Raw genomic sequence first — 26328 nt, 5'->3', positions numbered from 1 at the left:
TTTCACAAAAGAGAGGGGCGATGCAGACATTGTAATCAGGAAGGAGGAGTGCAAAATATTAGATGAAATAAACACAGTGAGAGAGGAAGTATTAAGGGGTATCTTTGAAAGTGGATAAATCCCCAGACCCAGATGAAATGTATCCCAGGCTGTTAAGAGAAGCAAGAGAGGAAATAGCATAGGCTCTGACCATCATTTTTCCAATCCTCTCTGGCTACAGGTGTGATGCTGAAGGACTGCTGATATCATTATACCATTGTTTAAAAAGGGAGAAAGGGATAGACTGAGTAATTACAGGCCAATCAGCCTAACCTTGGTGGTGGGAAATTTATTGGAAAAATTCTGAGGGACAGGATAAGTCTTCATTTAGAAAGACACTGATTAATAAAGGACAGTCAGCATGGATTTGTTATGGGAAGGTCATGTCTGATGAACTTGATTGAATTTTTGATGAGGTAACATGGAGGGTCGATGAGGGTGGTGCATTTGATGCAGTGTATATGGAGCTTAGCGAGGCTTTTGATAAGGTCCCACATGGCAGACTGGTCACAAAAGTAAAAGCCCAGTCTGAGATCCAAGGCAAAGTGGCAAGTTGGATACAAAATTGACTGAGGTAGGAAGCAAAGGGTAATGGTCGATGTGTGTTTTTGTGACTGGAAGGCTGTTTCCAGTAGGGTTCTGCAGGGCTCGGTGCTGGGTTCCTTGCTTTTTGTGGTATATATCAATGATTTAGACTTGAATGTAGGGGGTATGATTAACAAGTTTTCAGATGATACAAAAATTGGCTGTGTGGTTGATAATGAAGAAGAAAGCTGTGGATGACAGGAAGATATAAATGAACTGGTCAGGTGGCAGAACAGTGACAAATGGAATTCAATCTGGAGAAATGTGAGGTAATGTATTTGGGGAGGTCTAATAAAGCAAGGGAATACACAATAAATGATGGGACACAGAAGTGTAGAGGAACAGAGGGATCTTGGAGTGCATGTCCACAGATCCTTGAAGGTAGTAAGCCAGGTAGATAAGGTGGTTAAGAAGGCAGACGGGATACTTGCCTTTATTAGCCGAGGCATAGAATATAAGTGCAGCGAGATCATGCTTGAATTGTATAAAACACTGGTTAGGTCACAGCTAGAGTACTGTTTGCAGTTCTGTTCACCACATTACAGAAAATATGTGATTGCATTAGAAAGGGTACAGAGGAGATTTAGAAACATAGAAAATAGGTGCAGGAGCAGGCCATTCAGCCCTTCTAGCCTGCACCGCCATTCAATGAGTTCATGGCTGAACATTTACGATGATGTTGCCTGGACTGGAGAATTTTATCTATGAGGAAAGATTGAATAGGCTGTGGTTTTCTTTGGAACAGAGGAGGCTGAGGGGAGACTTAATTGAGGTGTATAAATTATGAAGGGCCTAGATAGAGTGGATAGGAAGGTCCTATTTGCTTAGGAGAGGGGTCAACAACTAGGGGGCATAGATTTAAAGTAATTGGTAGGAGATTTGAGGGGAAATATCTTCACTCAGAGGGTGGTGGGGGTCTGGAAACTCACTGCCTGAAAGGGTGGTAAAGGCAGAAACGTTCACCACATTTAAAAAGTACTTGGATGTGCACTTGAAGTACTGTAACCTACAAGGCTACGGGGACCATGAGCTGGAAAGTGGGATTAGGCTGGATAGCTCTTTATTAGCTGGCACAGACACAATGGGCCGAATGGCCTCCTTCTGTGCTGTAAATTTCTATGATTCTATGAAGTGAGCTTTCAGCACCTCCATGGTACTCTACTCCATGGTACTCTACACCATGGGCTTGATCGCTGCCTGTGCATGGTTGTATCTTTCTTGTGCTGCATTTGTCATGAGGCGGAACAGTGTCATCAGCCACGGCTTCAGGGCAGAGGCCTTGTCCCCCCCCCCCCCACTCCTTCCAGGATCCATCAGCCTCCTTGCCCCTCTCCTGAATGATTCATAGACAGTAGCAAAGGTGGCATGACAGCTTCCCTGATACTTAGAGTTTACATGCAGGATCCTTTGCTGACCATGCAGACAATTTTCACATTTAATGAGTGGAATCCCCTTCCCGTTGATAAATGTGCCAGGGCCCTTTTGGAGCCTTCAGTGCCAAGTGGGCATCAGTAATGGCCCGCTGCGACCTGGGTGTAATGACTCAAGAGTCTGGTTACTGTAAACTCACTCAGGTGCAACCTGATCCATCTTTATTCCAGCCAAAGTGTTCCAGCATGACAAAGACAGCCAGCTTATATACAGGTGACCAAGCACACATGCCACATGCGTACAGCCCGATGACCTCTGACCGTGGTACTGTCTGGTGACCCCCAAGCATTAATACATAACAACATCCCCCTTTTAGTAACGTAGCAAATTAAGACGATCTGGGGCTTTCCTCTCACGAGTTGATCATCTGAGTTCAACTTTAGCTCTGGGCGAGCGCTCTGAGTCTGTTGAGACTGAGACTGAGAAGCCGATCTGATGGGAGTGGTCATGACCACATCAGAGACTGAAGGTTCAGAGTCAGTAATGTCAGCAGAGTCACCTGATGAGTGAACAATGGTTGTTTGGTCACTGACTGCATCTTCCTCACTCAGTTCCAGTTCATCTGTTTGCCGCAGTTTAACCTGGTCAAGGTGTTTCCTGCATGTTTGCCCATTCTTGAGCATGTCAATAAACCTTCTGTTACCCTCCTTGGCTGAAACAGTGCCGGTGATCCACTTTGGACCCTGACCATAGTTCAGTACATAAATCAGATCGTTGACAGAGATGTCACGTGACACGGCAACACGATCATGACACCATTGCTGACTTTGACGTCTGTTTTCAACACGATCATTCAAATCAGGATAAACAAGAGAAAGCCTGGTCTTGAGATTTCTCTTCATCGATTGTTCAGCAGGAGGAACCCCAGTAAGCATATGAGGTCTTGACCTGTAACTGAGCAATATACATGACAACCATCTCTGCAGTGAGCCCTGAGTTACACGTTTCATACTTTGCTTGATCGTTTGAACGGTACGCTCTGCTTGACCATTAGAAGCAGGCTTGAATGGAGCTGATCTCGCATGTCAAATGCCGTTGAATTTCATGAATTCCTGGAACTCCAGACTTGTGCAGCAAGGTCTGTTGTCGCTCACAAAAATGTCAGGCAAACCATGAGTAGCAAACATGATACGAAGGTTCTCGATGGTAGCTGTAGACGTGCTGGATGACATAATAACACACTCGATCCACTTAGAATATGCATCTACTACGACAAAAAACAGAAACGGGCCCGCAAAATCAATGTGGATCCTCGACCATGATTTGGATGGCCACGACCAAAGACTCAGCGGAGATTCCACTGCTACTTAGCTGCATGCAAGTATTGCACTGATGCACGCATGATTCCAGATCAGAGTCAATTCCAGGCCACCATACATGAGACCTAACAATGGACTTCATCATGACGATACCAGGATGAGTGCTATGAAGTTCATGTACAAATTTTTCTCCACCTTTCTTCGGCATGATTACACGATTACCCCACAGTAAACAGCCTGACTGAATGGACAGCTCATGCTTGCGACGGTTGTAAGGTTTGGTCTCCTCACGCATCTCCATAGGTATGGCAGACCAATTACCACTGAGTATACACCGTTTCACAACTGATAAAATAGTGTCATGGCTGGTCCAGATCCTAACTTGTTGAGCAATGACAGGGGTTCCTTCACTCTCAAAAGCATCCATTATTAACAGTAGATCTGCAGGTTGCGGCGTCTCCATCTCAGTTGTGGGTAAGGGCAGACGACTCAGCACATCGGCACAATTCTCAGTACCAGGTCTATGACGGATGACGTAATCATAGGCAGACAATGTCAGCGCCCACCTTTGAATGCGGGACGATGCATTGGTACTAATACCTTTGTTTTCCGCAAACAATGAAATGAGTAGCTTGTGATCCGTTTCTAGTTCAAAACGAAGACCAAACCGGTACTGGTACATTTTTTTTACCCCATACACACGGGCCAAAGCTTCTTTCTCTAACATACTGTAAGTTCTTTCCGCTTTAGACAGACTTCTTGAAGCATATGCAACAGGTTATAGCTTGCCCCATTCATTTGCTTTGTGGAGTACGCAACCAACCCCATATGATGAAGCATCACAGCCCAATGCAAGACGCTTACATGGATCATAATGAACAAGCAACTTGTTTGAACATAGCAGATTCTTGGCTTTCTCAAAGGCTCTAGCTTGAGATGCACCCCAGACCCAGTTGTCGCCTTTTCTTAGTACACTTGCAGTGGCTCCAGTAAACTGCTCAATCTGGGTAAGAAATTACCAAAGTAGTTGAATAGCCCACGGAAGAAACCCAGATCTGTCATATTCTGAGGCCTGGGTGCATTTTTGATGGCCTCGGTTTTCGAATCAGTGGGCCTGATGCCATCAGCAGCAATCTTCCTCCCGAGGAATTCGACTTCAGGTGCCATGAATACACACTTCGAGCATTTCAGCCTGAGTCCCACTTTGTCCAAACACTGTAGGACTTCGTCAAGATTGTTCAGATGTTCAGCAGTGTCGCGACCTGTGACCAGAATGTCATCTTGAAACATGACAGTTCTAGGAACGGACTTCAGTAAACTCTCCATATTCTTCTGAAATATGGCTGCAGCTGAACGAATCCCAAAAGGACACCTGTTGTAGACGAACAGTCCTTTGTGGATGTTGATGCAGGTGAATTTCTTCGAAGTGTCGACAAGCTCCTGGATCATACAGGCCGACGTCAGATCCAGTTTTGTGAACGACTTTCCACCAGCTAGCATGGCAAAGAGGTCATCAGCCCTTGATAACGGATACTGATCCTGTTTCGAAAATCGGTTAATCGTAACCTTGTAGTCTCCACAAATCCTGACAGTGCCATCACTCTTCAACACAGGAACAATGGGACTAGCCCACTCGTTAAACTCAACCGGTGATATGATCCCTTCACGTTGGAGTCTGTCAAGCTCAATTTCAACCTTCTCCCTCATCATGTACGGAACAGACTGAGCTTTGTGCTAGACAGGCCTTGCATTGGAGTCCAGGTGAATCTGCACCTTGGCTCCCGTAAAATTACCAATGCCCGGTTGAAACAAAGAAGGAAACTTTTTCAATATTTGAGCACACGAAGTATCATCCACTGAGGATAACATCTTGACATCATTCCAGTTCAGCTTGATTTTCTTGAGCCAATTCCTGCCGAACAGCGTTGGACCATGACCTGGGGCGATCCATAATGGTAGCTCGTGAACCACACTTCGATTGCTGCACTGCCGAACACCGGTATGAGTTCCTTAGTGTAAGTACATGACTTGGCCTTGACTGGACTCAGCTTCAGTTTCGCAGCCTTAGTGTCCCACAGCTTGTCGAATGTCCTTTGGCTCATTATCGACTGGCTCGCACCCATGTCCAGCTCCATTGATACAGGTACGCCATTCAGCTTCACATTAACGACTATCGGCTGGCTCTTGCTTCGGAACGAATACAGTCCATTCACTTCCTCCTCGGGTTGCGTATCTGAGCCATCACTGAACTGGTGAGCCGCACCATGCTTGCTCCGTTGTGGACACATCCTGTGAAGATGCCCCACTTTCGAACATCCATTGCATGAGTATTGTCTAAACCGACATTGATGAGGTCGATGATTGCCCACAACGCCGAACATGCGTGTAGAAACGGTATCGTGATATGATGATCCCCTCTTTTGGCTTCAGATGCGGTTACCCACCAACGTACACAATTCCTCGTACCCTTTTTCTACTGGACGTACAGACAAGAGAAGATTCTTCATGAGGTCGTAAATTTTCGGACCACAAACGGTGAGGAGAACTGCCCTGCACTTAACTGCGTAGGCCTCTGCCTCCATGCCGTTGGCCACAAAATACTGATCCAGGCGGTCGACAAAATCCACCCAATCCTCGCCCTCCACGAATCTCTCCAGGATTCCAGCAGTGCCCATTGTGCATGCGAAGTTTCTTAAATTACCTCGTCGCCAATTGTAAAGATTCAAGAGTCTGGTTACTGTAAACTCACTCAGGTGCAACCTGATCCATCTTTATTCCAGCCCAAGAGTGCCAGCTTGACAGACACCCAGCTTATATACAGGTGACCAAGCACACATGCCTCATGCGTACAGCCCGATGAACTCCGACCACGGCGCCCTCTGGTGTCTGGTGACCCCCAAGCATTAATACATAACACAGGGGAAGCGAGAAAGCCTGTGGAAGTTGATGGTCTTGTCTCTTTGCTCCGCAGGACGACCTGTCGTATTTGATGAGGTCCCACACCCTGTGGAAGAGGACATCTGCTAGCTGTTGCATGAACGCCCTCGTATCTCCCTGGCTGACATTGCACACATCTCTAGTGGATGACTTGAAGGAAATTGAGCCATAGCAATTAAAGGTCGTGATCACCTTCCATTTCACAGGTGGCCAGTAGCTTCTCTGATGAAGCACAGTCTGCAAGGACCCTCCGACTGCTGCTGGTATAACATTCATTCCCAGGGGGCAGGAGATAGCAGTGGTGCAGTCTCTGGACATGGTGCCTCACATGTCGTGCCTCTTGCCTCTGCTCCTCCTCCTCCTCTTTGTCCATGATAATGCAGAATAGAGGACTGCCCAGCGGGAAGACCATTGCAACCCTTTGTCCTTCTGAATGTGTTAAGAGGAGTCGGGGCCTCTGAAAGTATTACCTTTAGATACAGGACTCGGGATGGCAAAAACTGTAGATCTCAATCCAAGAGAAAAATCTGAGAGATCAACTCCAGAGTGCAGAGGTGAAGCTCCACAGCTTTAATGGTCTTCCCAGACAACCAAGGGTCCACCTGCACAATTGCGTTTCAGTTTAGTGGCCGCGACGAGAAAATGAATTAAAATCAAGGAAATTTGCAATCGCTATTGACATGAATAGGCGCAGAGCCATGATCACCTTTTCACTTTCAGCAAGGGTTTTGGTGGAGGGGTGCAAAATTCCCCAGGAAATTATAGTATAGCATGAATAATGGCTATACTATAATTTCCTGGGACTTTTGAACTGAAGAATACCCTACATCGTAGATACACCATTCCAATGGAACAAGTCTGCAGGAAATTCACACCTAACATTTCAGGAACTAAAGTTTTCCCAGTTTTCAAGAACTTTGTTACTCTACAACATTTTTACAATAAAATTCTGTGTGTGTGTGTGTGTGTGTGTGTGTGTGTGAGAGAGTCATGTATGTCAAGTCGGTCATCTACGTCATGACTTTTGAGCCATGGACCATTTTCTCCTTTTTCACTGGTTAAGTGGTTAAGTCTGCTTTTCTTCTTTCTCCGTGGTAACCACTCGAGACCTTTCTCACTGATTTTAATTTTCACTCCAGTCACATTACAACAAGAAAGGCTACCATGTCGCAATCAGTTTCAAAGAACCAAAAAGATTCCGTCCTCATCAAGGCTTAGACTAAGAAGAAAGTTTGTATTAAGTGTCACTTTAAATATTGTAAATTGAGTTGAATGTATTATCAAACACCTGGGAGTGAATTGCTTAAGAAATTACCGACACAAATCTGCAACTTCATTTAAGCATGCTGCTATATATAGGCCTGGGCTTCCAAGAGCCTTGGACTCTTTTAAGGAGCTTTCATCTCACACTCTACCATTCCCACATTCACTGCCACCCCACATATGGGGCCCAAGTTTCCACACGATAAAAAACGGGCGCCCCTCCGGAAAAAAACCGGGCGATTCTGGAGCGCCCTGCAGCTCCATGTCTGCTTGGCGCGGCGCCCAGGGGGCGGAGCCTACCATTCGCGCTGATTTTGTAAGTGGGAGGGGGCGGGTACCATTTAAATTAGTTTTTTTCCTGCCGGCAACGCTGTGCGTGCGCGTTGGAGCGTTCGCGCACGCGCAGTGTGAAGGAAATATTGGCACTCGGCCATTTTTGTCGTTCTTTGTAGCTGTTTAATTTTGAACATTTTTTAATAAAAGCACATCACATCAGCACTGAGGCTTCTTGCAGCAGTGAGAAGGCTGCAGGAAGCCTCAGAAAGTTGAGGCAGCCGTTTCCGTCCCCCCCCCCCCCCCGCAGGAACGAACAGCTGCCCCCCCCCCAAGCGGGAACGGCTTCCTCCTCCCCCCCCCCCCCCCCCCCCCCCCCCGCGGGAACGAACGGCTGCCTCAACTTGTGAGGCTGCCTGCAGCATTCTCCCTGGCTGAAGCACTTTCACACAGGTAGGAAGATGGTTTATTTAATCTTTTCTTTGCTTATAAATGTTTATTCAGGTTGGATTTATTTGTATAATATTTGTATAAGTATAAATAAGGATTTATTATAGAATTTAATGACTTCCCTTCACCCCCCCCCGCCCCCACCTCGTTCTGGACGCCTAACTTGTAACCTGCGCCTGATTTTTTAATGTGTAGACAAGGTTTTTCCAGTTCTACAAAAATCTTCACTTGCTCCATTCTAAGTTAGTTTGGAGTACGTTTTCACTGTGGAAACTTTGAAATCAGGCGTCAGTGGCCGGACACGCCCCCTTTTGAAGAAAATATTCTGTTCCAAAGTGAAACTGTTCTAACTGACTAGAACTGCAAAAAAAAAAATGTGGAGAATTGCGATTTCTAAGATAGTCCGTTCTCCACCAGTTGCTCCTAAAAATCAGGCGCGAATCATGTGGAAACTTGGGCCCATAGGTCCAGCTTTGCTCCAGTTGTCCTTTTGCTCGCTCACACACACATCCCAGTCTCTCTGGCTCTGCTCCCTCCTTCACATTTCCAGCACTGACCTGGCTCTGGTGGGTACACATACTAGGGTTTTGTTGCCATCCGTTTCTGCAACCTGGTAGCAGGATGGTGACTGGCCTCTTTATTTCAAGTATTGTTCAGCACAGCTACAGGGAGCTGCACCTGCTGCTTCATCTTTGAATATGCTTTAAATGTGGATAATACCAGTGCTGTCAAAAGATTTAAAATGAACCAACTGGAGATGAGGTTTTACACATTTCTGTACTCCTGCACCGAGGTTTTGCTCTGGTCTTTATTTCAGAACCAGGCAATTTAAACAAAGTTCTGTAAGGCTGACATTGGTTCTGTATAAATGCAGTCTTTCTCCACATTTGAGTTGTTGGAGGAATAATGCTAATCTTTATGAAAATTAGTATTAATCGGAGAAATTTTGCAGTCCCTTTCGCTATTCTCTCAGAGCCATGCAATTAAAAAAATCACCATTGGAGCAGATCAGGGGCCGAAGTTGGTGGACCGCGCAATTCTCGGCAGCCTCGCGGTGGTCGGTCAATCTTCACCGCCCGGTACCGCGGATTGCTGGCGGTGCGTCAGCGGAGTGCAATGGACAGTCTGGTCCGGCGGCGCAGGGTAAGTTGTCTGGGACTCGGGGCTCTTCGGGTCCCGAGTTCTGCGCACGCACGCTCTTCCATCGACCTCTGAACCCCCACCCCCCCCGCCCCAGAAGAGCAGTCCGGAGGCCAGAGACTGCCGACGTCGGATCGCAAGTAAGTGTCTCCAGTGAAGTTTAGATTTTTAATTGTTTTATGCAGTGTTTTTGATGTATTTATAATATATTATTTTATTTATCATGTTTTTCTGGGTGGGGGGGGAGTGTAGGGGATAGATCTGGGGGAGAAGGACTAGATCTCTGGGGATGGGATTAGATCTCTGGAGGGGATTAGATATCTGGGGAGGGGGGATTAGATCTCTGGGGGGGAGGACTAGATCGCTGGGGGAGTGGAGGAACATTGTAGTTTACATACCACTGACATGCCATCGGCACAAAACCACCTTTTTTCAGACGGCGTGCAGCTCCGGTGGTATGTCGGCGGTATGCTACCAATGTTGGACTTTTGGGCAGTCTGAAGGGTGCTCGGTGTGGGCGGTATGTTGCTGATGAATTTCCCGCAGGGCGGTATGTGGGCGTTATGTGGGTATTTTTTGAACAATTTGGCGATTTGGGGCGGGATATCTAACAATTTCGGCCCTACTGCCTTGAATGTATTTGAGTAAAGTTTAAAACTGAAAAAAAGCTTTCACTAAGTTTTGCACGGGTCACACTGGTATTTGTAGATTCACTATTAATGCATTGGGGCCTGGATACTGGTCAAATTTTAATTTCAGCCAAATATGGTTCCTATAATTATTTCATAGAAGACTATTGTTATATCTTGAATAAAGAGTCAGACTAGATACTGCAAGCTCAAAGTAAGGTGTGACCGTAGTCCTTTATTACAGATTTCAGAGTGCCTCTCCAGCCTGTGATGCCTCCTTATATACAGGTGCTCCCAAGGGATTGTGGGGTCCCTTGGGACTCCAGGGGATAAGCCCTCTGGTATTTACAGGTTTACATACATAACAACACTTCCCCCGCCCCCCCCCCACCCCCCTCCCCAAAGTCAATTGTGTAACTATTTACAATGTCAATCGATCTGGGGCCTTCCTTTCCCTGGTTGATCGTTTCGGTGCAAATGCTGGTTTTGGTGAGTCGTTTGTTGGGCCCTTGCTGGGCTGCTGTGCTGCTGGGCTTGCTGGGCTGCTGGGGATGGTGAGTCCTGCTGGGCTGCTGCGGGTGATGGATTCTGCTTTGTGGTCAACCGTTGGGTTGGTTGCCACTTGTGTGTGTGTTGGAGGGTCGAAAAAGGTAGAGTCTATTGTGGGTTGTTTTGGATAGTACATAAATCTGAGTTTGGTTTGGTCCAAGTGTTTTCTGCAGGTGAGTCCATTTGAGAGTTTGACCACAAACACCCTACTCCCCTCTTTGGCCAAAACAGTGCCAGGAAACCACTTGGGACCTTGTTCATAGCTCAACACAAATTCAGGATCATTTATCTCAATTTCATGTGACATATTTGCACGATCATGATATGTATTCTGTTGAAGCCACCTGCTCTCTACCTGTTCGTGTAGATCAGAGTAGACTAACACGAGCCTTGTCTTAAGTGCCCTTTTCATGAGCAGTTCAGCGGGAGAGACCCCAGTGAGCGAGTGGGGTCTTGTGCAGTAACTAAACAAGACTCGGGATAAGCGAGTCTGCAGTGAGCCTTCAGTTACCTCCTTCAAGCTCTGCTTGATTGTTTGAACTGCTCGTTCTGCCTGACCGTTGGACGCTCGTTTAATCGGGGCAGATATGACATGTTTGATCCCATTGCGGGTCATGAACTCCTTGAACTCGACACTGGTAAAGCACGGCCCATTGTCACTTACAAGGACATCTGGCAGGCCGTGCGTGGCTAACGTGGCCCGTAGGCTTTCAATGGTGGCAGCGGACGTGCTTGCCGACATTATCACACATTCGATACATTTGGAGTACGCATCTACAACCACTAAGAACATTTTTCCCAAGAATGGGCCTGCATAGTCGACATGGATCCTGGACCACAGTTTGGAGGGCCAGGACCATAAACTTAGTGGTGCCTCCCTGGGTGCATTGCTTAACTGTGAACACACATTACATTTGTGCACGCAGGACTCTAAGTCTGCATCGATACCGGGCCCCCACATGTGGGATCTGGCTATCGCTTTCATCATTACGATGCCTGGGTGGGTGCTGTGGAGATCACTAATGAAAGTGTCCCTGCCCTTTTTTGGCACCACTACCCGATTACCCCATAGGAGGCAGTCTGCCTGTATAGATATTTCATCTCTGCGCTGCTGGTATGGCTTTATTTTTTCCTGCATCTCTGATGGGACACTAGTCCAACTCCCGTGGAGCACACAGTTTATTTATTAAGGACAGTAAGGGGTCCTGGCTCGTCCAGGTTTTAATCTGTCGGGCGGTAACAGGTGATTGCTCACTCTCGAATGCTTCCATTACCATGACTAAATCTGCGGGCTGTGCCATCTCCACCCCTGTGGTGGGCAATGGCAGCCTACTGAGAGCATCGTCACAGTTTTCTGTGCCTGGCCTGTGGCGGATGGCATAGTTGTATGCGGACAATGTGAGCGCCCACCTCTGGATGCGGGCCGATGCATTCGTATTTATCCCCTTGCTTTCAGAAAAGAGGGATATACGCGGCTTATGGTCAGTTTCCAATTCAAATTTGAGTCCGAACAGATATAGTTGCATTTTCTTTACCCCATAAACACATGCTAACGCTCCTTATTCGATGATACTGTAGGCCCTCTCAGCCTTAGACTTCTGGATGCATAAGCAACTGGTTGCAATTTCCCAAATTCATTAGCTTCTTGTAATACACACCCGACCCCGTACGACGACGCATCACATGCTAGTACCAAAGGCTTACATGGATCGTACAACATGAGCAATTTGTTTGAACATAACAGTTTCCTAGCTTTCTCAAAGGCATTTTCTTGGCTTTTACCCCATACCCATTCATCTCCTTTACGCAGTAAAGAGTGCAGGGGTTCTAACAATGTGCTAAGACCCGGTAAGAAGTTACCAAAATAGTTCAGTCGTCCTAGAAACAACTGCAGCTCTGTCACGTTCTGTGGTCTCGGTGCGTTCTTGATTGCCTCAGTCTTCGAATCGGTGGGCCTGATGCTGTCCGCCGCGATTCTTCTCCCCGGGAATTCCACTTCAGGCACCAGTAAAACGTACTTGGAGCGTTTTAGCCTGAGCCCCACACGATTAAGCCGAATAAGAACCTCCTCCAGGTTCTGCAGGTGCTCGACGGTGTCCCAGTTCCAGCGTATCTTTCCCAGCCAGCTCCTGCCGAACAGCATGGGGCCATCGCCCGGTACCACCCAGAGTGGTAACTCGTGCACCGCTCCATCGTAGGAGACCTTTACGGTAGCACTGCCGATTACGGGAATCAGTTCCTTTGTGTACGTTCTCAGTTTAGTGCGAATGGGAGTCAGGACTGGCCTTGAAGCCTTGCTGCACCACAATTTATCGAAAGTCTTTTTGCTCATTATGGACTGCCTTGTGCCCGTGTCCAGCCCCATGGACACTGGGAGTCCATTTAATTCAACCTTCAGCATTATCGGGAACACTTTGTGGTAAATGTGTGCACTCCATATACCTTTGCCTCCTTGGTCTGAGGCTCTGGTTCGTCATGATCCACCGTGGATCTGCCCTCCTCTGCAACATGGTGGTTTGCAGGATTAGCAGGGTTTGCAGCTCGTCTGCACATACGTTGGAGGTGTCCCATTGTTCCACAGCCCTTGCAAACGTATCCTTTGAAGCATCATGAATGGAAACGATGATCATCCCCGCAGCGCCAACAAGGTGTTAATAGCTTTGTATTCACCATCCTTGATGGTGGACTCTGAGTCATCTGCGGACGTGCAGCTGCAGGCGTGTAATTCCTGCGCTGTACATTTCGATTCGAAAACAACGTTACTTTGTTCACAGTACTTGCAGCAGCACTAGTGTGCTGAGAAATTTGTTTAGTATTGTCATTGGTGGCGATAAATGCCTGGGCTATCGCTATGCCTTTACTCAAGGTTGGGGTCTTTACAGTCAAAAGTTTGTGAAGTATTACTTCATGGCCAATGCCAAGTACAAAGAAGTCCCTGAGTATTTGCTCCAAGTGTCCCTCAAATTCGCAATGTCCTGCAAGGTGCCTTAGCTCGGCGATGTAGCTCGCCACTTCCTGGCCTTCAGACCTCTTGTACATGTAGAACTGATACCTCGCCATCAGAACGCTTTCCTTTGGGTTTAGATGCTCCCGGACCAGTGTGCACAACTCATTGTACGACTTGTCTGTGGGTTTCGCCCTTCTCCTTCCAACTCATTGGCCATGAAGTATTGGTCGAGTCACTCCACGAAGGTTTCCCAATCATCTACCTCCGAAAATTTCTCCAGGATGCCCACGGTTCTCTGGGGTGGGGTTCGTCATCTTTATCTTGCCGCCAGTTGTTATGTCTTGAATAAAGAGTCAGACTAGATACTGCAAGCTCAAAGTAAGGTGTGACCGTGGTCTTTTATTACAGATCTGAGTGCCTCTCCAGCCTGTGAGGCCTCCTTATATACAGGTGCTCCCAAGGGATTGTGGGATCCCTTGGGACTCCAAGGGCTAAGCCCTCTGGTGGTTAGACATGGAATTTACAGGTTTACATACATAATAACTATGCTGTTAGAAAATTAGTTATGATCATCTGACCAGGGCTTTGCAGTCATTAGCACTAGTGAACGGGACTAAACACATTATATTACCTTAAATTATATTTCAAATCTCTTTATACTCATATTGGCTAATAAGAACAACTTCTGCATTTGTGCCTAGATACACCCACAATCTGGGTGCATACAAATTACATGGCTTAAACGATTGCGGAATTTTGGTTGTAAGCGCGTAACTACAATAGTCCAAGTCGCCTCGATTTTTCATGTCCGTCCACCAAACCCTCCGTCTGAACAAATCTCTGCCACAAGACGGGTCACGCTTCTGACTCTCAAATGCGAGTCTCCTCCAATTGCATTGGTTCGGGGTGTCTCAACTTGGGCCCAGATTTTCAGGCGCGGCAGGAAACAAAGTTTTTTTTTTCTGGTCATTTAATTGCAGTATTTTGTGTTTATTAAATAACATTATCCTCACTGAGACCTGATTTATATTTTCTGTTTCTTAATGTCATAAGTTGAAGTCACATGAAAATTTAAGAGCTTTCCCAATTGCAGGTTCCTATACATGCTGTGCCTGTTGTGCATGAATGATGGTTAAATTAGTCTAATTTGCGTCCAAGGAGGAACTCCCAGGCTTGGGATTGATTTTGCTCAACGTTCTTTCATTTATTCCATATACGACTTTATGAAGGCATATAGCGCTTTGCTGCCTGTGGTTTGGGTTCACATCTCTCTAATTACGGGTCAGTTGTGCATGTTTTGGGAGTACGTATGCTTATTTCAGTTTGGAGACTGCTACCTGAAGCTTATTAAGTGTGATCAGCTGTGGAGCAAGTAGTCTGCTATTAGTGTTGTGGTACTATGACTTTGCTTAATAATCAATAGGCAAGAAAGACATTGATAAATTTGAAATTTTGGTGAACAGCTATTGATTTATGCAAACTAAGGTGGGCTGAAGGGGTTTTGGTTGAATACATTTTTAGCATGTGAAACAACATTTCACTTATCTTTCAGTTGCTTCCTGGCAAGCTTCTACAATTTCTTAACCAGCGTATGTGTTCAGATCTGCTGAACATCTGTTGGATTTTCATGGGTAGTGTTTGAATTCATGAGGCTTCATTTCACTTCACTGCGGTATTTAATAAACATGTTCCACGCGCCTACGGTTTTCTTGGGTGGCCCAGTACTGTGATCTATTTTTTTCAGGAAGGGGTAGTTTTTGCACTACTGAGGGTTCAGTGGCAGGGGGCTATCATGTAATTTTAGACGCAGTCCCATTGCAATCAATTTGTCATATAATGTTACATTAACAGTGTCAGCTACAAGTACAGTACCGTTGGAATCTTGAGACCATCATTTATTTTAATATATTATAGATGGCTGTATTTGCATTTGTCTTCACAAAGGAAGCAGATTATGTGAAGGTTACACTAAAACAGGAGAGGCAAGTTATGGACAGGATAGTAATAGATAGAAAAGACTTACTAAAAAGATTAGCATTACTGAAAGTTGATAAGTCACCTGGTCCAGATGGAATACATCCTTGGTTGCTAAAAGAAGCAAAGGTAGAAATAGCAGAGACATTGGTCACAATCTTTCAATTATCATTGGATACAGGAGTAGTCCAGGAGGGTTGCTAATGTCATACCACTATTCACAAAAGGGGAGAGGAATAAACCAGAAAACTAAAAGGAAAAGACTGACTTGTATTTATATAGCGCCTTTCACGACCACCAGACGTCTCAAAGCACTTTACGCCAGTGAAGTATTTTTGGAGTGTGGTCACTGTTGTAATGTGGGAAATGCGGCAACCAATTTGCACACAGCAATGTCCCACAAACAGCAATGTGATAATGACCAGATAACCTGTTTTTGTTATGTTTATTGAGGGATAAACATTGGCCAGAACACCAGGGATAATTGCCCTGCTCTTCTTCAAAATAGTGCCATGGGATCTTTTACGTCCAGGGACTTGAACACATAAATTTAGGCTGACATTCCAGTACACTGTCAGAGGTGCCGTCTTTTGGATGAGATGTTAAACTGAGGCCCCATCTGCTCCATGTGTTCAAGTCCCTGGAGTTAGATGTGAACTCACAACCTTCTGACTCAGGCGAGTGTGCTACCCACTGAATTACAGCTGACACACTACAGACCAGTCAGACTGACATCGGTGGTTGGGAAGATATTGAAAACCATTATTAGGAACAAAATAAACACTCAATTGGAAAGGCTGGGGTTAATCAAGGAGAGCCAGCATGGATTTGTTAAAGGCAAATCGTATCTGATTAAATTAATTGAATTCTTTGATGAGGTTACAGAGAAAGTTAATCAAGGTAGTACAGTAGATGTATATATGGACTTTTGGAAGGCATTCGACAAAGTGCCACAGAGGACGTTTATTAAAAAGATGGTGGTAAGGAGAAAGTGGGGTATGGATACATAGTTGGCTCAATGACAGGACGCAAAGGGTGGTGGTGGTTGGATGTTTTTCAGACTGGGTGGTGGTTTGCAGTGGTGTTCCCAAGGATACGTTTTGGGTCCATTACTCTTGCAATTTTTATAAACTACCTAGACTTGGGTGTAAGGAGCAGCATTATTAAGAACATAAGAAATAGGAACAGGAGTGGGCATTCAGCCCTTCGAACCTGTTCCACCATTCAATGAGTACCATCGGAGCAGGCCGGGGAGCGGAAGGAGCAGTGTGACAGCCTAGCCCAGCAGTCTGCGTGTCCCCCAGCCTGCGAGCACCATCAGAGCAGGCCAGGGAATGGAAGGAGCAGTGTGGCGGCCTACCACTCCAGGGAGCAGCACGTGCTGGAGCAGGAGAGCAACAGCAATGAAGAGTGATGTCATCAAGGTCCAGGTCGGTGATTGGAGCGTGGGCAGGTACTGCAGGAGTGGCGAGGTCGGGGCGAAGGAGCGGCGAGAGATTGTAGAGGGATGTGATCGAGGCCCAGGAGAGGCGCGAGTTCAGGGTCCAGAAGAGGCGAGGGCCCAGGGGCAGCACGGGCCAGCCCACACTGCGATATGTGTGTGCACTGGGTCCGTGCAGCAGAGCAGTTGTCTTGGTTAATCCTTGCTACTGGACCAAGACCTAGCTCTGTCAAGCCCGTGTGGTGGCTGGTGTGCAACGGCCACCACACGTTAAAAAAATCCACACACAGGCATCTTCCACCCTTCAAGATTTAGTTCGGACCTGGAATTTTAGGTCCTATATTGAAACACCTGTGAACTTTTTGACGTGGAAGCAAGTCATCCTCGATTCGAGGGATTGCCAATGATGATGATGGATGATCTTCTACCTCAATTCCATCTTCTCGCATCATCCCCACATCCCTTCAGTCCTTTAATATCCAAAAATCTAAAGTTTGCAGATGATATGAAACTTGGCAAAGTAGCAGAGATGAGGATAGGTATAGGCTTCAGGATGATGTAGACAGCATGGTGAAATGGGCAGAAGCATGGCAGATGAGTTCAATGTGGAGAAGTGTGCAGTGATACACTTTGGGAGGACTAATATGGAAAGACAGTATATAAATGGCACGATTTTTAAAACTGTAGCTGAGCAGATGGACCTTGGTGTCCATATGCACAAATCCTTAAAGGTGGCAGGGCGCATTGATAAGGTGGTTAAAAAAGCATATGGGTTACTTGGGTTTATAAATAGGGGAATAAACTATATAAGCAAAGAGATCATACTTGAACTTTGTAAATCACTGGTTCGGCCTCAACTGGTGTATTGTGGACAATTCTGGGCACCACACTTCAGGAATGATGTAAAGGCATTAAAAAGAGTGCAGAGGAGGTTTACCAGGGATGAGGAAATTCAGATATGAGGAGAGGTTGGAAAAGTTAGGACTGTTCTCCTTGGAACCGAGAAGATTAGGAGGTGACCTATTGGAGGTTTTCAAGATGATGAGGGATTTTGATAGAATTATTCGAGAAGTATTATTCCCTGTGGTGAGTGGGTCAATAACAAGAGGTCATACAGTCAAAATCGTTGGCAAAAGATCTAGAGGGGAGATGAGATTTTTTTTACTCAGAGTTGAATCTGGAACGCTCTACCTGAAAAGGTGGTGGAAGCTGATTCCATAACTAATTTTAAAAAGGAGTTGAACAGGTAACTTGAGGACGAGGAACTTACAGGGTTACAGACAAAAAACGGGGATGTGGGACTAAGCACGACCTGCTCTTTCAAGGAGCCAGCACAGTCACAACAGGCCAAATGGCCTCCTTCTGTGCTGTACATTTCTATGATTCTGTGATATGCTTTAATAATTCCTAACGAATGAATGTTACCGATGAATGCATGTGTGAAATGTGATTCATGAAACTGCATTGTGTATTTTTTTGACATTAATAAATAGCTGGTAGACGATTGTTTATTTCTAAAGTATACATAATATCGACCATATAGTCAGTAAAATTGTTTTATGAACTGCTGGTCATACATTACTGTTGCCCTTTTGAATCATTTATTTCATGGAAGCTTTGTTGCAGTAATAATTTGTTTCCTTCATTTGTTTCCAATGTTTAGGCTGGGAAACTGGCTATCGACCGAGGATGGGCAATCAATGTCGGTAGGTAGCAAAACTTAATTACTGAGAATATCTGTAGGCCATGTACACGTCATTTAGATTTGCATTTTAATTTACTGTCGAGCAAATAATCTGGACTGCTAAAGTGACAAAGAGGGTTGTTTTTATAGTTCATCAGTCAGCTAGCTGAATATAAAGGCAAATGTAAAGTGTGATGAAATGTATTGCAGCAGCTGTGTTTCTAATATCAGGATACACTGGACAAAGTTTCTCGTTTTTACCTCGCCCAGGAGATCACATGGCTCCGGTTGGGATGGAGTGTAGAATGTTTCTATGCAAGGGGTGTCGCAGTTGTGTGGGACGGACTGGTTGGGCTGGGTGCTCTTTGCCTTTCCGCCATTGTTCATTGTTCATAGGTTTATATGTAACCTTCAGGGCTGCTGACCGAGAGCAGTGCGGCTCTTTGTCGGCCGGCACGGACACGGTGGACTGAAATGGCCACCTTCTGCGCTGTAAATTTCTATGTTTGTATGTTTCTAAAGTGAAACCTTATATTAGAAGCTCTGTTATTGCAAATAAATTTCACCAGACTTTCCTGCTATCCTCCTATTTCAGTTGGCTAACTGATGAACTATAAAAACAGCCGACCACCCAGATTATTTGTCCTGCAGTACTTCCAGGTAAATGACTACTGTGGTGACTATTACAGGCATATAATAGCCAGCAATATATATTTTTAAATACTCTAGAGAAAACTTGTAGAAACCAGATTTGTATGACTTGCTCAATTATTTGAATTTAAGATTAAATGTTAAATTTAAGTGTGTCTGCAGTATTTGTTAATCCCAGATGTCCTTTCAGTTGTGATGAAAGTGACACTATTTTCCTTTTCAAGTACAATGAATTGTATACCAAAAAAATCCCATGTTCACTGGCAGTTTCTTAACATCATAAAGCTTTGGGTATGTTTTGAAGACTAAGAAGTGCTATATTTGATGCCGAGCACATTCGAATTACCACATAAAAACAGAAAATGCTCGAAATCTCAGCGGGCGAGGCAGCATCTGTGGAGAAAAAAACCAAGTTAACGTTTCAGGTCGAAGACCCTTCGTCAGAACTGGCAATAGTTCGAAATGTAACAGATTCTTAAGGAAGTGCAGGGGCACTAAAAGGGGAGGAGTGGTGGAAAGGGTGATAGAGTGGAAGTCAGAAGAAATTTGAGAGACAAAGGGGATGATGGGCTGAATTGAAATGGTAATAGCACAGGTTAGGAAACAAAAGGTGAATCTAGATAGGGTGTGATTGGCACAATGATTATCAGCTTCCACGGAAAACAGAGAGAAACAAACTAAAAATAAAGAAGTGCGGTGGGGGGGGCGGCGGGGGAGGGGAGTTTTTGTTAAAAAAGAAAGCAAGGAAAGGGAACAAAATGTGAGGCAGAGATTATGGTCTGAAATTGTTGAACTCAATGTTGAGTCCTGAAGGCTGTAAAGTGCCTAAACGTAAGATGAGGTGCTGTTCCTCGAGCTTATGTTGAGCTTCATCGGATCATTGCAGGAGGCCGAGGACAGAGAGGTCAGAGTGGGAGTGGAGCGGAGAATTAAAGTGACAGGCGACCGGAAGCTCAGGGTCACCCTTGCGGACTGAACGGAGGTGTTCCTCTGACATGTGCTTCTGATATGTCATCCTTTTTCTTAAACCGAGGATTCCCCTCTACCTTGTCTCCTCTACATTGGGGAGACCAAACGCAGATTGGGTGACCGCTTTGCGGAGCACCACCGCTCAGTCCGCAAGGGTGACCCTGAGCTTCCGGTCGCTTGTCAATTTAATTCTCCGCTCCATTCCCACTCTGACCTCTCTGTCCTCGGCCTCCTGCAATGTTCCGATGACGCTCAATGCAAGCGCGAGGAACAACACCTCATCTTTCGTTTAGGCACTTTACAGCCTTCCGGACTCAACATCGAGTTCAACAATTTCAAACCATAATCTCTGACCACATTTTGTTCCCTTTCCTTGCTTTCTTTTTTAACAAACACTCTTCCCACCCCCCACCCCCCCACTTCTTTATTTTTAGTTTGTTTCTCTGTTTCCCGTGGCAGCTGGTAATCATTCTCCCATTCACAACCTATCTAGACTCATCTTTTGTTTCCTAACCTGTGCTATTACCATCTCAATTCGGCCCATCATCCCCTTTTGTCTCTCAAATTTCTTCTGCCTTTCACCCAATCACAGACCTGCCCTTTTGTTCTTTCCTCCCCCCCCCCCCCTTTTCAGGGCCTCAGCACTTAATAATAATAACTTTTATTTATATAGCGCCTTTAACATAGTAAAACGTCCCAAGGCGCTGCACAACAGTGTTACAGACAAACAGATAAAGTTGACACCGAGCCACAGAAGAAATTAAGGCAGATAATCAAAAGCTTGTTTAAAGAGTTAGGTTTAATGAACGTCTTAAAGGAGGAAAGAGAGGTAGCGAGGTAGAGAGGCATAGAGGTTTAGGGAGGGAGTTCCAGAGCTTGGGGCCGAGGCAGTTGAAGGCATGTCCACCGATGGTTGAGCAGTTGTAATGAGGGATGTTCAAGAGGCCAGAATTTGAGGAGCACAGACATCTTGGGGATTGTGAGGCTGAAAAAGATTACAGAGATAGGGAGGGGCAAGTCCATGGAGTGATTCGTAAGCAAGGGTGAGAATTTTGAAATCAAGGCTGTTTAACTCGGAGCCAATGTAGGTCAGAAAGCACAGGGGTGATGGGTGATCTTGACTGAAGAATCACTTCCTTAAGAATCTGTTACATTTTGAACTATTGCCAGTTCTGACGAAGAGTCTTCGACCTGAAACGTTAATCTATTTCTCTCTCCACAGATGCTACCTGACCCGCTGAGAATTCCAGCATTTTCTGTTTTTATTTCAGATTCCAGCATCCACAGTATTTGGCTTTTGTATTTGCATTGTCGTACATCATTTCAGAGCACCCCAGCAGTCCGGAGAGAAGTGTGGTGGCTGCATTTGTCTTAGTTCCCAGTACATTTATCAAAGGATTTTTTTGGAAATATATTCGAAGTACCTGTTAAACAATTCAAGCTGACATTTCCAAGGTGAAGTTCACAAATATGATTTTAGCCTGCCTTTCTTTGAACATTCCTTTAATAAATACATTTTCACAACAAATTAGGAATAGAACATCCAATAAACATTTTTGAAAGAGGAAAAACCTGCCTTTATATACAGGTTGAATCTCTTTTATCCAGAACTCCCTTATCCAGAACCACCCCTCGTCCAGAACCATTCCCGGCCACCAGGTGGTGCATGCGCAGAACTCCGACATGAACAAATTGAGCAAATTGGAGTCCTTCCTCGCTGCGTCTGTCGCAATCGCTGGCCTGACCCCTTATCCAGAACACGCCAGTTCCCAAGGGTTGCGGATAAGGGAAGTTCAACCTGTATTGCCTTTATGTCTTCAGATTGTCCAAAAGAGCAGCACAGCCAATTAAATACTTTTGAACTGCAGTCACTGTTATGAAGAGAAATGCTGTAGCCAATTTGTACACAGTAAGCACCCAAAAATGACAGTGAGATAAAGGTCCAGGCAATCTGTTTTTGGTGATGTTGATTGAGGGATTAATGTTGGCTAGAACATTAGAACATTATGCTTCTTTGAATTGTTCCATGGGATCTTTTACGTCCATTTGAGAGGACAGACAGTACCTCGGTTTAACCACCGAATGGTGGTACTTCCAAAAGTGCAGCACTCCCTCAGTAATGAACTGGAGTGTCAGCCTGGATTGTGTACTCACATTTTTGGAGTGAGCCACGGAACCATTTGACACCTTGTTAAATTTAAATAGCTCATTTCCTTTCACAACTCACCTGTGACTTCACTGTGCATGCATTACATGCTCATATTTACTCCTAGCAGAAAAAACATGTTCCATTGCTATCCACTTAGTTGTTGTCCTTGATACTTACAAAAATAGTTTTTGATGTTGAAGTGCCAATAGGCTTATTAATTATTCATAAATTCTAAATGTTTCAGTAAGTCATCTCAGTTGATTTAATCATTTTGCGGTAAATATAAACTTGTGCATAGAGCATTTTTGCATTTTAACAATTTCAAAGTTCAATTTTGTAGGTCTTACAATAATCAGTGCTTTCCTTTCATTAGGTGGCGGCTTTCATCATTGCTCAAGTGAACAAGGAGGAGGGTTTTGTGCTTATGCTGACATAACTTTGGCAATTAAGGTGAGAATATGGAGTAAATGAATGTGAAATTTTGTATCTGACTATAAGATACTATGTTGCAAAATGTGAATATTAATTGGATCTATAAGGTGGAACTCGTATTAATTGTAATTAGATATGAATATAAAATGCATTTTAATTATTATTACAATACAAATGTTAATTTATTTAACCCTAACCCAAATGTAAAATCCTCAGACTAGCTTCCTTCCGTGTCGTAATTTTTCTATGATTCTAGATCCGAGGAAAATAAATGTCTTCTTAGATTGGATGATTTTTTTTAGCTCTGGTTTTGTTAAAATAAACACTAATATTACAGTAATAGAGATGCACCAATGTCACTCAAAATAATTTCCAGATCTGTAACTCTGATGCTAAACTACTGAAGAAATTTGTTAATTTCAAATGTTTTTAAAACTTGAATTTTGCTTATTCTGGCATACTTATTTCCCTCTGATAACAGCAAAGCAAATTAATGGGGGGAAAGTCTCAATCAAAATGATCCGTGTTCCAAGTGTTATCGTTTTGCTGCAGGCTAAATCTGAAAGGTTAACTTGCATTGAACTTCTTCCTTTTCAATGCAAATATAATGTTTTTAAAGATATTAGCCTGAACATTACTGTGAGCGATGTTACCATACATGCTTAATCCATTTATATTGAATTCCTCTGCTATTTTAATATAAGTACTAAACCATTTAGAAGGAACAGCTGTATGCCTCTGTTAAAACCGTGGTGAGGAATGAGATTCATGTTCATACAATTATGTCACTCAAAATAATTTCCAGCCACCTTTAAATGTGCCATCAACACTCCTTTGTCTACATAGTTTTATTCAGTCTGTATGTATAATGAGTAATGATGCAAATCTTGTAAATTTTGTTAGATGTTAGCGACTTTGGGACCACATTGAATCTTGTAGCATCACTTTTTTTACATTTCTTATGTACATTTTGTTCACATCTATCTACAATTTTGTTGATCATTCCACTCTATGTTTATCAAGTTCCTTCAGAGCACATGCCTGCAGTGTACATAATCTTCATTATTTTAGTAGTATAATGGTGGAATTAATTTATCTTGATCAAGGATAGATATGGATGAGGAAGGCCATTTGGCCAATCTTTGCTCATCTATCCAGAAAAAAAGCCTATTGTTCACCCATCACAACCTCTATTTTGCTTCCTCTTTTCCTACCCAGAAATCTTCTGCTGATTACATTTTGTATTCATGAGAACTTTACAACTTTAATTCCAAATGTACTATATACTGGTTTGATCCAATGTCTCCTTGTCCTCACGTCACGGTCTAGTTTGAAGTAGTGTGCTGGATATATCTTTACTATACTATTTATTATCCTGTCAGCCTCCATGAGGTCACCTCTTATTAAAGCTGAGGCAGCCCAAATTTTTCCAATCTTTCTGTATGACCCAGTCCTCCCACACCAGGGATCAGGCCTCCCTCCTTTGTGCCTTAGTCACCAGAACTTGAACGAATACTTGATGTATGGTCAGAGCAGAGCACTGTAGTTTAAGTGTGCCGCCTTTGTGCAATGGTAGTCTTGTCTTTCTCAATCATTGGAAAAAAGTTCCACATGATATAAGTTTTTGTAGTCCTAACCCAGTTCCTGGGAACACAAATCAACGATTCAAACCTATTTGTAATTCAGCAGTATTTGAAGCTACATTGACAGTCTCACTCAAATGTTACAGTGATGCTTAATCTAGGAAATGGAAGTGTAACAATTCGGGGGTGATTTGGAGGTTTGGATTAACATGCATTGTTTGGGCAGAGCAGAGCTTTTTACTGTGCTTCTGGTTTGTGGTGCACTGGCCTTTATGGCCTGATGCTGACACTGGACGTCAAAAGTTGAATAATGATAATTCTCCAGTATTGACATCCTTAATATTGACAATAAAACAATTCAGCAAAAAATACATTTCTTTGTGCATGCACTTTATTATATGCCATATAGATATGTGTATATTTAGCAGTTAGCAACTTCATTACACATTATCATTACAACTTTGGAATCTATATCCGCTGTCTGAAAATCAAAATTCATTTTCAACATTTTATTTATTAGAGCACATTATAGGTTCAACATAAATTGCTCAATTTAACCACTTGACCAGTTGAGACAATCTGGTAAAATACTCTGTCCCCGTTGATCTGTCCCTCTTATTTGAGTAAATGTAAGGTGGAATCTGTCCGGATCTGATACCTGTCTCTTATTGTTTGGGCAGTACAAAGGAAACTTTGCGCAATTGCCAAGATTGGCAAAAGCTGTACTGGGAATGGCTGGTTATTGCCGATATCCCACACTGCACTGAAGTAACTCGGCCCATTTTTACAGGGTCAGCTCATGGAGAAGTTTCAAACGTTTTTTTTTAATTAAAAATATTACAATTATCATTTTTGTGCAAATGTCAGTAATGCTATAATGTGCCCTTTGTTGAAAGGAACTGATGAGTATGGCAGGACAAGAAAGTTTTATGATGGAATAAGATCATATTCTCTCAGAGACGGGTGTCAAGTGTCCACAATCATCTATCATTTTTTTTTGGAAGAATGGGAACCATCTTGTTTTATGGCTTATAATGACACTGGTATGCAGATTTGTGTCATTGAACTGAAACCCGACTACCAGTATTATACCAGAGACAGCACAGCTGTGAATGCTGCAGTAAGCACATACTGTGGATAATAAAGGCCCTAGAATACTTCACGGACAAGGGATAATAGTGGTGTCCTGACGTGCATTTTAGTGGACACCTTTGCAATATTAATTTCTGTACTGTATAAGCATTCTATTATGATCAAATATTTTTTTTTAATTTTTTGAAATTGCTTGTGCAGAGACACATTTCTACTTTTATAACACACCCTTCTTTCTGCTCCAAGATTTTGTTATTCCTTTTCTGTCCACCTTACATTTACATTTATATTTCCCCGCATTTATTTCAAATCCAAATGGTTACCTCTATTTCAAAGTATGTGACAAATACAAAAAGTATTTTTTATTAATTAGTAACAATATCTGGCTGTTTCCATGTGTCTAGTTCTTTTTTGTTTAAATTTTCTCTGTACTTCATACATTAACAGTATCCTAATTTTTGATGTCATGTACAGTAATTCTATGTGCAGTTATGTAGCTACTTTTGCTTGTGTGTAATTATGACTGTATTTTTGTTGCAGTTTTTGTTTGAGAGAGTGGAAGGAGTGTCTACGGCTATGATCATTGATTTGGATGCACATCAGGTAATTTACCACAAATTTTATATAACTAAGTGGAAAGTGTTTTCTCTTTTTTCTCTCCTGTTTTAGGAACTGAAGCAGGTAATTGACTTGCTGAGGTAATTGGTTTGTAAACATTCATGTCAGAAATGGGCTGATAGGTAGCTAAGTGATTTGTATTGTTATAAATGGTGATGAGAAATGACTTATTTTTGTGATAGAACGGGCTACCTTGTGAATTGGCACAAGAAAAAAAATGTTTCTGATTCGTT

At 43.8% G+C, this 26328-nt stretch overlaps 1 protein-coding gene across 3 annotated transcripts in view; it reads left to right on the top strand.

Moving 5' to 3' along the window:
- Positions 1 to 26328, top strand: part of hdac11 (histone deacetylase 11) — a 143619-nt gene that overhangs the window by 67475 nt on the left and 49816 nt on the right. For all 3 annotated transcript variants that reach the window (XM_070895345.1, XM_070895342.1, XM_070895343.1), the window contains 3 exons: positions 18581 to 18623; positions 22744 to 22820; positions 26018 to 26080. In XM_070895345.1, coding sequence (XP_070751446.1) covers positions 18581 to 18623; positions 22744 to 22820; positions 26018 to 26080 — 183 coding nt within the window. The remainder of the gene's footprint in view (positions 1 to 18580; positions 18624 to 22743; positions 22821 to 26017; positions 26081 to 26328) is intronic.

This window comes from Pristiophorus japonicus, chromosome 12 (genome assembly GCF_044704955.1).
Source record: "Pristiophorus japonicus isolate sPriJap1 chromosome 12, sPriJap1.hap1, whole genome shotgun sequence".
Lineage (NCBI taxonomy): Eukaryota > Metazoa > Chordata > Chondrichthyes > Pristiophoridae > Pristiophorus > Pristiophorus japonicus.
Note: the sequence above shows the minus strand (reverse complement) of the source record. Positions and strands in the feature narration are given on the sequence as shown.